The 17,411-nt window shown below is 46.2% G+C and overlaps 2 protein-coding genes across 4 annotated transcripts in view; one reads left to right on the forward strand and one right to left on the reverse strand.

The window, feature by feature from the left end:
* sema6e (sema domain, transmembrane domain (TM), and cytoplasmic domain, (semaphorin) 6E) overlaps window positions 1-17,411 on the forward strand; it is a 175,666-nt gene that overhangs the window by 95,134 nt on the left and 63,121 nt on the right. For all 3 annotated transcript variants that reach the window (XM_061049778.1, XM_061049780.1, XM_061049779.1), the window contains 5 exons: window positions 3,544-3,748; window positions 9,978-10,092; window positions 11,671-11,728; window positions 15,587-15,643; window positions 16,211-16,312. In XM_061049778.1, the coding sequence (XP_060905761.1) occupies window positions 3,607-3,748; window positions 9,978-10,092; window positions 11,671-11,728; window positions 15,587-15,643; window positions 16,211-16,312 (474 nt within the window). In that variant the 5' untranslated portion in view covers window positions 3,544-3,606. The remainder of the gene's footprint in view (window positions 1-3,543; window positions 3,749-9,977; window positions 10,093-11,670; window positions 11,729-15,586; window positions 15,644-16,210; window positions 16,313-17,411) is intronic.
* LOC132983108 (cilia- and flagella-associated protein 251-like) lies at window positions 4,832-5,437 on the reverse strand (the record flags this gene model as incomplete). Its single annotated transcript, XM_061049353.1, is given in 1 exon segment — window positions 4,832-5,437. A coding segment is annotated over 1 exon segment (606 nt), but the record flags the coding sequence as incomplete, so codon positions are not given.

A 17,411-nucleotide genomic window follows, 5' to 3' on the forward strand; every position in this document is an offset into this window, starting at 1 on the left:
GTAAAACCTGTTCAGGCTGAGGATACAGCTGGTAGGAAACTACATGATGCACTTTGGCTCTTAGTAGAAGTGTTAGCTTGAGTTTCAGGGTGTATGACTGGTGTTGCATAAGCTCTTGTAATCACTGTGGTTGTCTTGTTTTGCATCATCATCATCATCATCACTCTGCTGGCTGCCTTCCGTTAGCTAACTACCCAGGTTGACAATTAATGATCTCTGCCTCCCTTCCTTCCTCCCTCACAGGCATGAAATGTCCCATCTGTGTTCTGCTCATGTTGCTCTGTGGTTGTCTGCACATATTCACATCAGTATTTATGTTCATATTTCATATGTCAGACTCCATAAAGACCGTACCGAACTCTGAATACTAAGTTGGTTGGTCTATTGCCAACCTCCTTCTTTTCAATCCTTTTTTTAAAAATCCAGCTGGGTACAAACTCCTTTGCCAACCTTCATGATTCAGATGTTTTAAAAGTAAAACATGTGAGTCAAAGTTTTCTATGGAAGCCCAAACAGGACATGCATTCAAACATTTCAATTGAATCCATTTGCCTTTGATTACAAGCACATTCTGTCCTCCTTTTTTTCAAGATCTCAAATAATTTCTTGGGTTAGAACTTCTGGTTTTCCTGAGATAACTTCATATCAATTGTTTTCGAGAATTTAACCGGGGTTTCATGAGAAAACCAGCGACAACAGTCAAACAAATCGACACACTCATCGACAATCTTTGCAGAGGAAAATGAAGGACAAGGCTTTGTCTCCTACCCAGCGAGGCGGTGGTATCATTCGTTAAAGATAACGATCAGGCAAACTTTTGTTTGCTTTGCTGGGTCATAAAGAGACATCAAGATGCCTGTGTGTTTACTGTCGTGTCAGAAAAGAATCCAGGTCAGGGCCGAGAGATAAGTCTGAAATTCTTTTCTGACAGTCATAATTCCTCAGTGGATAAATTCCCAAAGATGGCACAAGAGCGCTGGAGATATCTAAAGTTCGCTGCGTAAAGCGTTTATTGTATCCATCCAAGCCAGGACAAACTGAGTTTCCTTACCCGAGCAAAGGAACTGAAAAAATGTGAGGCATCATGGTCAGACCTTAACTCTTCTTTTAAATGCTATCTTGCTTCCGTCTGTTGTAGTAATACTGCTATGACATCATCTATTTGACTGTCCTGACTGGCAGGACGACAAAAACCCTCCAAATCATAGCACACACGGCGCTCATCCATCAGGTCTACCGTCCTCATACATCGCCTCAGGCAGGCCACACAAGCTGTTGTAATTCACAGAGTAAACACCAGCAGACATCCGCCCACTCGCCCTCGATTTATGGCGCTGCGCTCATCGCTTGACCTCATCGCTAAACGCAGCTTTTCTCCTCTGCATTTTAATGAGCGGGCTATTATCAGTATTGATGACAGTTCATGTCTCTGTTGACTTGATTTTCTGCTCCCACTTAAAACCGTGTGGCCCGAGTCTCTCTGCCAAGCGACACACTACATCAACCCTGTAACGCCGGACCAGGACCCCTGCCGAGGACACGCTGGCCTCAATAAGCTGGCAGCGAGCACGGGTCATCACAGGTTGGAGTTTGTTTTGACAAATCCCTCTGCCGCCCATCTGTCACTGTCTCGTCCCTCTGATATCAAACAGATGTGGAAATTAACATTTGTGCACCGTCTCAGCCAGAGCTCTTAATTACTGCCACGTAGACACTCAACGGCAACTGTAATCTGAACGTAAGCCGCTCTCAGGGCGCTCTCTTTTTTTGGACAAACCATTTAGTGAGTTTTTTAAATCCCTGACATGGAGTCCACGGAGGTGAGCAAGATGGCTTTACAAAAGGAGTTCAAGTCCGACCATGACGCAACAAACGGGTGATCAGATTTTGAATGCATCCAGGAGAGAGAGAGAGAGAGAGAGAGAGAGAGAGAGAGAGAGAGAGAGAGAGAGAGAGGAAAAATGAGCCACTACAGCCGCCGTACATTTGGGTGCACTGACTAACCACTAGGCTACCGGCGCCCCCCAGATGCAGGAACTTTAAATGTTTTCCAAGCCAATGAAATCCTGCACTCTCTAGATTGTGAACTAACTCGGCACATGCATCCAGTGTCTGTGTGTTTCAGTGCAGATTTTAAATATTAGACTTTGAAAAGAGATTTGAATCTCAACAGAATCTTGTGTTTTTTTAACCTTTGTCGACTTTGTGACTTCATGACGGTTTGCATTTACAGTTACTGTTCTTTATTAATCACATTGTTACCTTTTTATACGAGCATCCTTCAATTTCTATACATGTTAAAGCCCTGGCTTTTTTTCATTCAGTGTTTGACCTTTTCTTTAAGGAAGATGCACTAACTGTCATATATTACCTAATGGTTAAAAGCCGCTGCTCTGACTAGAGGTGCTGCTCGGCAACAGGCATGGCAGGCAACTGCTCGGGGGCCCCAGAGCAGTAGGGGGCTCACAAAGTCAAACCAGAGCAGTGGCACAAAGTGTGCACAAAAAAAACCCAAAGTTTTTCAATGAAAGTCAACAGATCAAATATAGAGGAATCATAGGAGAGAAAAAAGAAACTGGAAATAAAGAGGAAGAGGAGTAAGCGACGAGACACTCTCAGACATGATGGTGATGAACGCTGGTTGGAAGGCCCCCCTTTTTATTTCGGCCTAGGGCCCCAACAGACTCCAGAATGGCCTTCCAGCGTTTGTGGAGTCAGATGACGTTTGTTAGAGGCTGTGATAGTCCGCTTTGAGTGTCAGCCGGCGGCACAAAACATCCGATCTTTAACGCTGGCCGAGGTCAGAGTCCCGCGCGAAACAAACTGTGGCAGGGAATATTTTGTTGACGAGAAATGTTGGTCAACAATCTTTTCCCACGACGTAACTGTGGCTTTTAGGTTTTTAACAACCAGTGTTGTAATCCCCGTGGGCGGTACTGAAACCGGTTTACCCCACACACACACCCCGAGTGTGCATCAGAACCCTGATCTGGCGGTTTGTTAGCTTGTGAACCTTCGGTCCTTTTTACTGTCAGATTGAGTTTCAGAGAGCGTCCTCACATAACTGACTGATTTAAACCAAAGACCTTCATGCAGTGATCACACACACACACACACACACACACACACACACACACACACACACAGACGAGTGAATGTTATCGCAGGTGGAGCGAGGTGTTCTTCTTGATAAGGGGAAGGTTTAATTGTGCTAAGTCACCTGTGAAAGACGTTGGCGGGCTATAAATGAGGCAGTCATCCCGATTGTCATGGCCCTTAGGGGCTCGCCTCCTCTCCCTGTCTCCTCCCTCACTGTGTCTGCTTCTCTCTCTGACTCATTCTACTGTGTGTGTGTGTGTGTGTGTGTGTGTGTGTGTGTGTGTGTGCACTACTGCATCTTGGCAGTCCAGTGGGCCCTCAGAACTTACAGTGTGTTGGAATCAGACTTCACATGCTGCAAAACTTTAAGCATCGTCCAATCATTGTGTGATAGCAGAAAGTGAAACCCGCCCTAAACCCTGCTCCCCTTGTGTCTCTCTTCAGGTGGGAGGTGAATCCGCTGAGGGGGCCATGTGTTTCTGCTGAGGTCTCACCTCCACTGCCAACATGAGGCTGACGCCCGGCTCGCCTCCGCCCGTCCTGCCCGCCGTCCTGGCTCTCACCGTGGCCGCCTTCTTACCTCGGCTGTCCTCAGGAGCCACGCCGTTCCCCCAAGACCTGGAACCAATCAGCATCGTGGGCAGAGAGAGTGAGTTTCTTGAATTGTGTTTGCGTTGCCATGGTGATCCTTGTCTTCAGCAGTGGGATGCAAAAGTGAAGCGAGGGTCACTTAAGCATAATCAGTCCTCGCAGGGGAGCACGGCTTACAGAGGTGGACGTGGTTAAGGGCATGTTTGCAGAGTTTTCATTCAGCGCCTGGTTCATTACTTCCCTCAGATTTGTTTTGTTTTTGTTTGCTGGATGTGAAAAGTGACTTTTAAACCAAAGAAGACGAACCAGAAACAAACATGAAGCACGTCTGTCAGTTTGTTTACATTGGAGGAAAGATTCGACCCTGTAACGTACTGGAGAATGAACTTTATTTACAAGTATTAAGAAAAAGGAATTTCACATCATTACCGTGCGACATCTCAAAGCTACAGAAAACATTTTTTACATCTTTTTTGGAACACCTCAATTGTACAGCGCTCATGACCAAAGGCTGCGGGGCCAAGTAAGGGCGTTTTTCACATTAGGCACGATTGTTTTGTACCGTGTCCCTCCCCTTTCCCCCGCTGATCAGTGTTCACATTAGCAACATCGCTCTGTACCCGAGTACACTTGCGTTTGTACACAGTCCGATACAGCAGGGGGCAGCATGCACACATTTGGTTTGCAAAAGGGCCAAAAAGCTGAAAGAAGAAGAAGAAGAAGCAACCATGGCAACCACCGGGCTGAGTCCATCCTGCTAACTGTGGATGTTTTTTGTTGTTTCTGAGACGCCAACAACGACCCTCTTCCTGCGTCCACATCTACCGTGCAGCTCAGAGGAGGAAACGGGACGTTTCAAATGACGTCATCAAGTGGTCCACTTCCTTGTTTGAGCACGGTTGCATTCACATCTACCGCGGACCGTACTCGAGTACACCTGAAACGTCCCCGAGACCAACTTCTTCAAGCAGACTCAGGCACAGTCCTGTCCTCCTCCTCCTCCTCCTCCTCCTCCTCCTCCTCCTCTCATTTCTTCTTGACTTGTTCTTCTTTTCTGTCTTCTTCTTCTTCATGTCCTCCTACTCCTCTCTTCTTTTACTTCTTCCCTGTCTTGTTTCATCTTCATGTCCTCTCTCCCTTTTCATTCCTCCTCTTCCTCCTCTTCGTCTTTCTCATCCTCCTCATCCTCCTCCTCCTCTTCCTTCTCCTCCTCTTCCTCCTCCTCCTCCTCATCCTCCTCGTCCTCCTCGTCCTCCTCTTCCTCTTTCTCCTCCTCCTCCTCCTCCTCATCCTCTTCCTCTTTCTCCTCCTCCTCCTCATCCTCCTCTTCCTCCTCTTCCTCCTCCTCTTCTTCCTCCTCCTCCTCATCCTCTTTCTCCTCCTCTTTCTCCTACTCCTCTTCCTCCTCCTCCTCCTCATCCTCCTCTTCCTCCTCCTCTTCTTCCTCCTCCTCCTCCTTCTATTCCTCCTCCTCCTCATCCTCCTCCTCCTTCTATTCCTCCTCCTCTTCTTCCTCTTCCTCCTCCTTCTCCTACTCATCCTCCCCCTCCCCTTCCTCCTCTTCCTCCTCTTCCTCCTCCTCCTCTTCCTCCTCTTCCTCCTCCTCTTCTTCCTCCTCCTCCTCCTTCTATTCCTCCTCCTCCTCATCCTCCTCCTCCTTCTATTCCTCCTCCTCTTCTTCCTCTTCCTCCTCCTTCTCCTACTCATCCTCCCCCTCCCCTTCCTCCTCCTCCTCCTCCTCCTCCTCTTCCTCCTTCTTGTTTGTACTCTTCTTCTTCCTCTTTTCTTAACAATGACAGTCAGTTAACAGTTAAAGCGTGACAGTCTGTGAAGACTTGAATGATCCTCCATGCGACATCACTCGATGAGACTTTGACTGAGGAGGATCTCAGACACCCTTCAACATGACACTCTTAAGGACAGCGCTTCCTCAGAACACCCTGGGGACCCGTCAGTGGCACCCAATCACGGAGGAGGTCCACACAAGAGGTCCTGGTACTAAATGTAATGGCCCATAATTGATTTAAGAGGTGGCTGAGACCACGGCCCGCGCGCTGTAATTGATCTATCTGGAAGAGAGTAACGCCACCATTAGCAGAAATAGCTGTGCTAATAGTGCTATATGTGGAGCTCGGTCCCAGGTGTAATGAGAGTCATTTGTCACCTGTGGTTCCAGCAGGTGACAGAGAGACCAAAAGGTCCCGCGCAGCTCTCTGAGATATCCATTACGAATCTCCGTACTTCATCAGAGGGCAGTCTATGAAATTATAGCCCAGTTCTTCTTCTTCTTCTTCTTTTGGAAAGTGTGCAGAGGACTCACCTTCGCTCCGTCTCTCTCTGTGACTCTGCTCTCAGTAGGTTTGGAGATATTTCACTTCCTGGAGCTGCTTCCATCTTACCTCACAGGACAGTGGAGTCTCTTGTCCTTTGCTTCCCCAAATAACTCTCTTATGTGTTATTGTCTGTTACATAAATATCCTATTGATACCAAACTGACGTAAAACCATCAAAGTCACCAAATTAAATTAAAATTAGAATCAAGACAGCAGTTGACCTGCTACTCAATCACTCTAAAAATGTCTGGTTTTGTTGTGTGGTTGCTTCCAGGTTGTGACTGAACAGATGTTTCTGGTTAACAAAAGGATCCTAATTCAATGAAAAAGGTCTGTAGGGATCGTCTCTGTTTGCAGACACTGAGGTGTCATTCACAGATGACGTCTGCTGGATTCAGCGGTGAAGTTGTAACAAGCATATGTCGCATTTTTCAATTGGTTCGGTTTGCTTTCACACTGCAATTTGTCGAGCGCACCAAAGCCCGTCAGATGTTGTGTTGGCCACTAGTTGGGGCTGTAGCTGCGGTCAGTGGCTGCTGTCATCCGGCCGAATGCTGAACTGTGACCCTCGAAGTTCCCAACAGGACAGTGGAAGAATAGCATCCTGTGGCGCAGTCAGTATTTAGATCTATGAAACAGAGATAAAGTTATATGTCGACTGTGTGAGGTTAAACTGGCATATCGGACAGACATGTGGACGTTGACCTGTTGTAATGTAAATTCTGGTTGATGTTTTTTTTGGGGGAGTATTTTGAAATTTTTTAAGAACCAGAGAATGGAAAAAGACCAAGTACTTTGAGTTTTCTGTTTTGTCTTTCATCACTAGAAGTACGCTGACTTTCAAAAGTCTTAGCAATGCTAAAGTTAGCCACACTCAGCAAACCTGTGAGATCTTTTACAGATGGCCAAATTCAACCCACAATGCACTGCTTTTTGGTTCATCTCCCTTGTTTGATCTGGAAAGTGTTTTCACCTACGGCGAACTGAACTCTGGTGCACTTGGAAGCGAAGCGAGACCTCGTGTTGTTAAAGCGGACCAGAGTTCGGTTCTTTGGGCCGCACTAGAGTTCATTTCAAACAGACCAAACAGCTTCGGTGTGAATGCAGGCTAAGAGAAGCAATCTGAGCCTGTTGGTGGCAATAGCTAGCTTCTGAGCTTTCTTTAATTAGAGCCCATTTCTCACAGACCATTTCAGGCCGTCATTTCTGACCTTAGCTGAAATTCGTGGCATTTACAGCAGAGCATTAAAGGACCCATTCACAAACCAGCAACAAAGAGAGAGGAAATGCAAGGTCATGAAATTTGGATGCAAGATAAAAAAAAATACTGGGGAATGGTTGGCAGGAGCAAATTCTGATTAGGAGGTGACTTTCAAGATCTGCAAAAAAAAAAGCTTTGAAACTTCAGACATTTGGACTCAAAGCCCCAGAGGCCTTCAAAAACAGGCAGAAGTAGCTCAGTCTGGAAGGTCAGGAACCGGAGGGTCACTGGTTCAAGTCTCGGTGTGGATCATAATATGGAAGCTGGTCTGGGAGCTGGGAAAGTGCCAGGTACGCTTCCAGAGTACTGAAGAGGTGCCCTTGAGCAAAGCACTGAACCTCCAACAGCTCTGGCTTGCTCCCCTTGTAGCAGCCTCACTCTGACATTAATGTCCACAGGTCCTGTTTGTGCATGTGTGTGATTCAGGCCCATGTGTGTGAGGAGTATGTTTCTCAATAACAGAGTGTAAACCAGATCTTCCGCTCAGGGATCATAAAGTATTTAAAAAAAACAAAAACAAAGAAAAGCTCAGATGCTACAGGATGTAAATAAGGTATAAATTGATATTTTTCCGTGTCTTTAAGAGGCTTGAATTTGATTTTTAAAAGTTTGCAGCAACCATGACTTTCTAATGCAGAGCTAATACGCCTCATGAGGTCTGACTCTGTGGCCGACTGCGTGCACATGTTCCCAGAGGCTGCGGTCTTAAATAACTCTGGAAACCATCACCTGCTCCTGGATTTTTTTCCTCGAGCTTTGACCTCCTAAACTTCAGAGGGTGAGGAGTAATTAGAAATCCTCATGTGCCAGGAGGGAGTGTAGCAGGGCGGGCGGGTGGATGAGCCGCCGGGAGTCTCTTCACCAAGGCCGCACAGTAAGGTCCAGCACTCAGACAGACGTTAGGCGTTTTAAATCTTTAAACAGTCGATTCGAGACCAGCGGTGAGGGGGAACGCACGGCTCCCTGCAGAGAGAGACTCATTTCAGATGGTGGTGCATTTCTAGCGGGGATTGCTAATTCAGCAGCAGCAGCAGCCGCCGCACAGGTCAGATGGGAGACTGGAGGGCACTTAACACAGTACTTAACATATCCAGAGAGCTGTGGCCTTGAGCTCAAGCTTGGGCTCCGTCTGCAGAAGAAGAAGAAGAAGAAGAAAAAAAAAAAGAGGAAGCAGCAGGGGAAGTCTGATGTGAAGACAGCCTGATGTCAGGATTGAGCCGGCCAATTTAAATTCTGCCTGGAGCATCCTTTTTAAAAAAAGAAAAAAATGTTATTGGATGTTTCTGAAGCTTGTCCATCTACTTACTGACTGTCGTGCTGGTATTTAAAGCACTGGGCAGCCTCGCCTGTTCTTTAAATTAAAATGTCCCTCCACTGAGCTTCAGTTTGGGCAAGATAAAAAAAAAATGTAGATTCAGACGAGGAGAGGGAGAATAAAAGTGCAAGCATCCGGCAGATATTATATAACTCTTTCTCTTTGCACCACTTCCCCTCAGTTCATCTTCTCTTGACAGATTTTTTTTTTTTCCGGTGCTGCCTCACACACGTCTTTTTCTTAGCTTGAACACACCTGATTCCCTCTGCAGTTAATGCATCCTGCGTGCAGTGACCGATATTGCTGTCTTCCTTTTTTTAAACACAGTGTTTCATGTGTGAAGCAGGTTTTTCAGGATGGTTCTGTCGCAGCGTGACGACACGACGTCTGTCCGGTCAACCTACATTTGAAAACAACACACCTCCGTCTTTGTGGCGACGACGGAGTGCGGCTGACTTTCCATCGACATGTTTTTGTTTCCAGCGTCCCGATTTGGCTCACGCCTCAGACTGAACAGTTCTGAACTCCTCGCCCCGGAGCCTTTTATTTAAATCAGACTGACTTCTGTGACACCGACGGCTCGTTTTGCAACTCGAGATGCTGTTTTTCTCCACTTCTTCATCCACCTCCACAAGTGCACATTAGCATGCGGGGAACGCTGCAGATTTGATCAGCACAGGAGGCAGAATTATAACCTTGGTTTAGTGTTGCTTAAACGGCAGCAATGTAATGCTCTTTTTAAGCTGATTAGATGTGGATAAACGTCGAGCCAAGAGCTGCCCTGGGTGTTTAACAGTTTGAGATAATACTTAAATGATCTCTAATTAGTCTGGCTTTAACTCGGGCAGTTTCCAAAACATTTTTTTAACCTTAAAGGTCTCATATTATTCAAAATCCACAATGTTTCTCTAACTCTAATATGTGTCTCTAGTCTGTCTACAAACCCCCCAAATGATGAGAAAAGTCCATCCTCTCCATCTTTTCCCTGCTCCACTTTTCAGAAAATGTGTGCTCAAACGGGCCGTTTGGAGATTTTCCCTTCATGACATCACAAATGACAGTAACCCCTCCCCCAGGTGGGTGACACTCCCACAGCTAGGTGTTTGTTCTGCCCTCTGAGTCTGCCTTCTCACCGTAAACAATAGGACATGGAGCGAGAAAGCCCGAGCACACCCAAGCCCTTCCAGAGAGGGGGCGTGGTCAGACACCGCTCATTTACATATTTAAAGGTACAGACACAAAGAGTAGTAGAGAGGGCTTTTGGACTCGTATTGTGCGTTAAAATCTGACCCAACAAACCAACCGAAGGTGCATCAACATGATGATAACCTTACCTTGTTCCCCCCCCCCCCCCTCTTCTCCTCTTTCCCCGTCGCAGCCTCCTACCTCTACCCGAGCTTCCAGGGGCTCATGTCGGACAATGACACCGTCCGTCTGGGTTTGGACTTCCAGAGGATGCTGAGGATCAACCACATGCTCTACATCGCTGCCCGGTCAGTCCTCACTCTCACCTGCTAGTTAAACGTTACAACAAACATTTTAAACTTTGTCTGTATCAGATATTCTGACATTTTCCTACTTTTTTTTTATAGCTTACTTCTAATGTTGATCCCTTTATATTGTAGCTATTTTCACCTGCTTGATACCTATTTTTTGCACGGCTTAATGGAGTGTAGTATCAATTAGAGGATCGATGTGTATCAGTGTTCATAAGCAGTGTCGTTGTTATCAATAAAATCTGAAAGATATCGATCCCTGCTGCAGACATAGGATAAAAGGCTTCTTTGATATTCCCACTTTATTTATTTTTGCATCATTGTTTGGGTTCATACCAACTCCTACTGTTCTGGTGTTAGTGTGTAATAACATTATTTTAAAGCCTTTCACGTGAGACACTGCCTCTCATTACTTAATCGTTATTATTCACATTTTTAATCGCATGTTCGAAGTTCCATTGTTTTGCATTAAAAAAAAAAATTGTTAGGCTTTTATTTTGAAATATGATACTTTCTGAAGCTGGGAGTACTTTCCTTCATGTGTGCTTTTATTCTGAAATAAAGTAAGGCCCTTATGGTAGTTGGAAGGTCAGGACATGAAGTTAAGCCCAGAAACAGGAAATGGTTAAAGATCCCAAAGTGAGGTCAAAAAGCTCAAAGGTACGGTAACAAAGGTCAATGTGTGATGTCATAAGGTGGATATTACTTTGGACTCGTCAGCTGAGCTGTCTGAGAGTTTGTTAAAGTGAAATGAGACATTCAAAGATGCAGCTGTGTCCTTCTTTTACATCACTTAGACTACAGGGAGACACTGAGGACCACTATCTACGGAGAGCCTGAAGGGACAAAATAACAAGAGATTAATCAGGATTAAAAAAAAAACATGTATGCTGGGAAAAGTATCCAGAGGTAGAATGTGATAAATAAAATAAGGTTTGGTTGCACAGACAGAAACAGGCGCTTTTTAATTATTTTTTTACAAACGTTGGTCTTTGAAAGGAACCCAGAACATTTGCAGCAAACAGCTTTCATGTTTCACTTCTTTCCTCGTGCATCTCTCAGCCTAATTGCACGTTGCACCTCGCTCGATCAAGATGTCGCGGGTTAATTATCTAAAATGTACGAGGTCGCACCTCTTCTGTGCATTTTCTTTGTGCAAAAATAAATTCTGCTGGAGTTCCTGGCTCCACGTCAAGCCGCAGTGCTCTCACTGCCAAGAACCCCGGTCCAAAGAGGTATGGGGATTCTTAATGCATCTAAATGGACTGAGTGTTTTGCACAGCGGCACACAACAGAGAGCACAAAGTGATTCATGAGGGTTGTGTCAGAAGTTGGGGAAACTTTCAGTGATGGAAAACTTTCGAGGTTATGAAGTTAAGAAGCCAATAAACTAACCCCGTTAATCCGCCTCCCGCTCTGTTGTCGAACAGCTTGGATCAATCCCGTTGAGCCAATAAGAAGCTGTTTTTTGGAAAGCAGGTTTTCGGTGAAACGGCCTGGATTAGAGTCGACGTTGGCAAAAAGAAAGTGAAGACATCCAGGACTAATGCTGTCTCCGCTCTCCATCTCTTGCAGGGACCATGTGTTTGCTGTCAATCTGGCCTCTTCATCTGAGCAGATAATCCCCCAGCAGGTGAGTCAGTCCAGAGTCATGGCGGAAGCATTCAGCCGACCCCTGCTGCCATTCACACTCACCCCTCCCTCAGTGTTTGATATTGGGGTCCAGAGTACTACCGTTCCTAAAAAAGTGTCTCTTGAAACTGAGTACTGGTCCACAGTGTTCTGGTTGGCTCCTGGGATCCTGGGGCTGAACCCAACGCAAACATCTGTCTTCAATCATCCCAGGAGTCAGAGCATTAGTGGGAGTCGCTCTAAAGTACCTGAAACTGTGTTCCCTTTGGCCAAGCTAGCTGCTAATGTCCTGGTAGTGATGCTAACTCTAACACTCACCTGGTGCTCTGAGCTTCCTGTCGGGGAGCTGATTGAGCTAACCAGGCAAGGGGAGACAGCTCTCTTCGATGTTTTGAATTTGGACTGCAGTACTCATTTCAAACACTAGGGGTCAGAGTTACATATCGCTCCTTTAACAATAACCAGTGTGAACAGTCAACATATTTTTTTTGGTGTTTTTCTCTCTCAATGTTGCTTCGTTTCATTTTAAAACGAGGTAGTCCGTTTTTAATTTATCGGTGTCACTCATAGCGGCTCATCGACTCTGATTGGCTGGAGCTGTGTGTGTCACTTTTTTATATTTAAAGATTAGTATAGAAAATGAACACACAGATTTTTATATGCCTGATTAGAAACATCCAAACAGACATATTAAAATGTAATCGTCACTCATAGTTTTATTAAATGATTTAGATTTATATTCCATTTCACCCCCTCTTCTTGCCAATTGTCCACAACCCCCCCCCCCCCCGCCCCCCCTCAGGGTGTCGGGACCTCCACTTAAAAAAAAAAACCTCTCGACTTCAAACAGAAGTTCAGCTCTTGTTTTGATCAAAACCAAACTGTGTTTTCACAGAGAAAAAAGCACGTCTAGTAAACGCTGTATCTCATTATTTTCCCGTCCTGCTCGTTTCTCTGCCTTTTCACTCAAGTGCTGAGCAATCTCTCCGCAGACATCTATCCAATACGAGTGGAGCGGGGCTCTCGGAAGCCTTTGAAGTGGCACGCTCCCTCCTATCTGAATCTCATTTGTCAAACATGATTGCACTTAAATAAAAATCGCTCCAAGGTCTGGAGTTTTGTTTGCTTGTATTTAGATTAATGCTAAACACGGATATTCCCTCGGATAAGGCCGCCACTCCATGTCGAGGAGATCTCAAATATTGATTTGGGTGCAGGCTGTGGCACAGAGAAAAAGGTGGCTGGTGAGCGCTGCGATGTTTGTTCATTTCTTCTGTATTTTCTAAGAAGAAGAAAAAAACGAGATATTGAAAGTTTGTTTGTGATGCATTCTTCAGCAGCCAAACTTCTGCTGCCTCCAGGCCGACAGCGAGAACCGATAGCAGAATCAAAGAAGAGTCTTTAATGGTTTTCCTATCAAATTCCTCCCCCTCTCCTTTTTCCTGCCATCTACATGAGCTCCATCAGTAGTCTGTGACGGCTTCACATCACCAGAGAACGGTGCGTTTTTCTTCATCACAGATCCATTCCAAGCAGCTCTTCATTTTTCACTCAGGCCACTCTGTCATATTCTCCCCTTCACCGACTCCCTGGGCCGCGGTGGCCATAAGTAATTATTAGTAAACTAAATCGAGCGTGGACGAGTCAGGACCTATTAGCATAATGCTGACTCCTGCTGGATGGAGTCAGATCCTCACAAAGCCCCGCCGGAGATGTGCCATGCATGGCTCTGTACGGAGAAGTGCTAACTTTACGATCAGAGACGACACCCAGTGAGTCAAAGACTGTTCAACTTTTACTTCTTTAAAGGAGCGATATGTAACTCTGACACCTAGTGTTTAAAATGGGTACTGCAGTCCAGATTCTCCCCCTGCACCCTCCTCTTTAGAGTCGATGCTCACGCAGGTCGCCATGTGGTGGACACTGAAGCTTCAGTGTTTAGCCAGCTCTGCATCGGTCTGTAAACCTTTCTGCGTTCTAACCTCTCTCCATTTTTCAAAAGCATCTCCAATATTGATCCTAGTTTGAGCACGTTTCTGCTCGTGGAGCTTATTAGAAACATGCAGAGGCTTTTTAGGTCGGGTACAATCACTTCTATCTGAACCACTTCTCTTGCCCGCTTCCATCGCTGCAACACCTGATGGATTGACCTGATAACTGCTCTCATATCTGGCAAACCGAGGGGCGTCCAAAACGGCTGTGCCTTAAAACCAACAACCTTCTCTGGTCCAAACAAATCCAGAGCATTCAGGACCAGAATCTGAAGTTAGAAGGAGGACATACTGGCTGCTGCATTGTTGTCAGAGAAGCCTGTTTTGTTTCAGCCTCCTCTCAGATTGCATTGGCTCGTTTTCAGCAGTTTGTGATTTGACTGCTGGACTGAAGGTTTGTGATAAAGTGGGTAAGCAGCCTCGACAACAAGAGAACCGAGGGGCCTGTGGGACAAATTGTGTTTCAGGGACAGGCGGTCTAAGCGGAGTGACCTCTCGGCTCCAATAAGGCATCAGAATGTCCCACAGGGGAGGGGGGGGGCTCGTTGTCGGGGTGTAGGGAAGAACACCTCCAGTCCAATTTAAGACCTCAGCATGGCGGGCGAGGAGAAGAAAAGTTGACCTCTCTTCTCTACCAATGCATCTCATTTCAGTGATTTGATATATTCTAAATCAGGAGATTATATTTATTTCAGTGTTTTGTGTTCCTCTTGTTTTTTGTTTTATGATTAATACCCCACATGCATCAGAAACTCTCACAGGTCGTTCTCACACTACATGGAACAAACTGTAACTTGCACTTCTGTCCGTTCACAATAAATTAAAGAAAACAGAGAATTTGAATTCAGGATGTCTTGTTTTGTCACACCCTGGTTCAACAGTGTGCGACGAAAGAGGGAGACCACATGTAGTCGGTAAAGATATGCATGTTTGAAGTAAGTTCAGTAAGTGTGTGTGTGTGTGTGTGTGTGTGTGTGAGAGAGTCTACAACAAAATATACAAAGCAACGCTGAAGGCAGTCTGCAGGCCGGGGATGAGAGTGAGAAGACTTTGCAGCAGCATCCTGAAATGGGGAATTATTTCAGTGTTGAAACTTCTGGTTGTGATGTGAGTCCACATTCAAAGACCTGTTCTGGTCTCAGTCTGCATGAAGATCCTCTCTGTCCGAGGTTTGGCCTGAAGCTCAGACTGCAGAATTGATCTGAGCGAATAGCAGTGTTGAGATGTCACTAAGAGAGACATCGAGCAGCCCGTCTGTCCATGCTCTGTTTTGGATTATTTGATTTGAAGTGTCTTCTGAATGACTCGGGACCTGATTCAGGACCCAGGACCTGCAAAACCCACCGGCTTCCTCCGAGGTATTTACGAGCTCTTAGAAAATATCGGCCCAGTAAATTATCCGACAGAGGAAGCGAGCGCATTAAACCTTCAGCTGGCAAAGCTTGTTAACAAGCTGATGGATCTTTTTTTCTATAACGGCACACTGGACGACCAGCGCTGACGGGGGGGGGGGGACTTCAGGGTCACAGCTTCTGGCAAGGAGGTTAATTAAGGCTAATTGAGTCCTCATACAGCCAGTGGAGTGATGCAAACATCCTCTTTAGATCCCCATGTGTGTGTTCTCACATATCCTTACATTGCAGAGAGGATCTTATTTCTAAAGGGAGCGCAGCTTTAAGCTGCCCACGGACGAGCTGATATTTTTTCTCTGTTTGTTTTTCTTCCGCGACGTCTTTATTGAAGTAAATGAGATTTGCATCACAGCTGCCTCGTGATAGCACTTTTAACGATTGGGAGCAACAAAAGCTGGGATGCAGAGAAACAGCTTGTCTCTGAGCTGACAGTTGGCTGTCTGTTTCGCTTTTCAGAAACTGACTTGGAAGACGAAGGATGTGGAGAAGTGCACTGTGAGAGGGAAGAACAGCGTGAGTATTATCTTGCAGACACATATGCATCCTTCTCTCTCTATCTCTCTCTCTCTCTCTCCCTCCCCCTCCCTCTCTCTCTATCTCTCTCTCTCTCTCTCCCTGTCTCTCTCTATCTCTCCCTCTCTCTCCCTCTCTCCTCTCTCTCCTCTCTCTCTCTTGCTCCTCTCTCTCTCTCTCTCTCTCTCTCTCTCTCTCTCTCTCTCTCTCTCTCTCTCTCTCGCTCTCTCCTCTCTCTCTATCTGGTTTTATTCCTCGCTCCTCTGGCTCTCCTCCTTTGCCTCTGCCTTCCTTTCCTGCTCAGTGAAGTTTTGTAATAAGCAAAGGTGTGCAGCTAGCTTATCAGAATCGGGGGCTCACATCCATCAGGGGAGGACAGGATGGGGCTTTGGGCACAGTATGTTCCTCCGCAGAGCTACAGTGAGACAACAGGAATCAGTCTGGGGGATTATGATAATGGCTGTAAAACAGAAAGCACACTGTCTCTGCCTGCTGTGTGTTCTGCTTTGATGTGTGTACATTAACGTCAACCTGTTCCCCCCCCGTCCCCCCCCCCCCTCCTGACAGGATGAATGTTACAACTATATCAAAGTGCTGGTGCCGCGCAACGACGAGACGCTTTTCGCCTGCGGTACCAACGCCTTCAACCCCACCTGCCGTAACTACAAGGTAAGAAACTGAACGGCTGTGTTGGTCCGCTGGCCTCAATTACAGCAGATCACACTAACAGCTATCATACCAGTGTGCCGTTACAACCCGGTGTGGCTCTAGGGATAAGGAAGGAAGCAGGTCTGTCACTTTGGCCATGTGACTTCAAACGTTCAGAGAGAGAGAGAGGGAGAGAGAGACTGAGGGAGGAGTTACATGAGAGGAAGAAAGAGGTAGAGAGCGAGAGAGAGAGAGCAGGGTGAGGAGACAAATCCATGCCCGCCAGTACACGAGGCTTTAGGCCCAACCTCGTCTCTATGGCGACCGCCTCATTTTCGGTGACGAGTAACAGCATGGAGCGCCGCTGGCTGAGTGAGAACATTATACTGATAGCGTTTGTCAAAGGACGTGCAGCAGTGAAGCTCGTACACTTTTGGAGCCGACATGACGTTGTGTTGGAGCCTCGGAGGTGACATCACAGGTTTGGACAGTGATTCACAGCCGGCCATTACACAAGGAGGGAGTACGAGTGGTACAGCACAGGCTGTAAATCTGACAGTGTGTCGGGGGGGGGGGGAATCCAGAGGGGAGCTGAATAACTCAAAACTCGACAATTTACCTTTTGGTTTTTTTTCTCCCAGAGTGCAGACTTACTGTATGAGCAAAGCCAGTGGTCTCTGAGAAGAACAGAATCATTTAAATGTTTACGGTCGTAACCCCGTTGTCATGCGGAGAAATGCATCCCTGCCAAGAATTGCATGCACCTCGCGGAAGGGTTATAAATCTTATTTCTGGGGCAGATCTGTGATAACAGAGTATGTGAAGTTTGTACTTAATAAACGATAAGTGTCCTCATTGTTCTGGACACTCGGTGAAAAGATGCATTTTAAAGAGCCTGCGTGAATATGACCTGCAAACTGTGTTTGACTCTCAAGTGTCCGGAGAGGAAATTTAAGGGTGGATGCAAAATGTAGAATGTCGTATTTTGCTTCGTCCTGTGAGGTGCATGCAGTTCTCTGCAGGGATGCATTTCTTGGCGTTACACCGGCTCTGGAGTCATGACAAAAGGCGGGAGAAGTCAGAAGTTTTACAAATTAAACGAATAGTTTTCTACAAAATG

The sequence above is a fragment of the Labrus mixtus genome, chromosome 11 (genome assembly GCF_963584025.1).
Source record: "Labrus mixtus chromosome 11, fLabMix1.1, whole genome shotgun sequence".
Taxonomy (NCBI): Eukaryota; Metazoa; Chordata; class Actinopteri; order Labriformes; family Labridae; genus Labrus; species Labrus mixtus.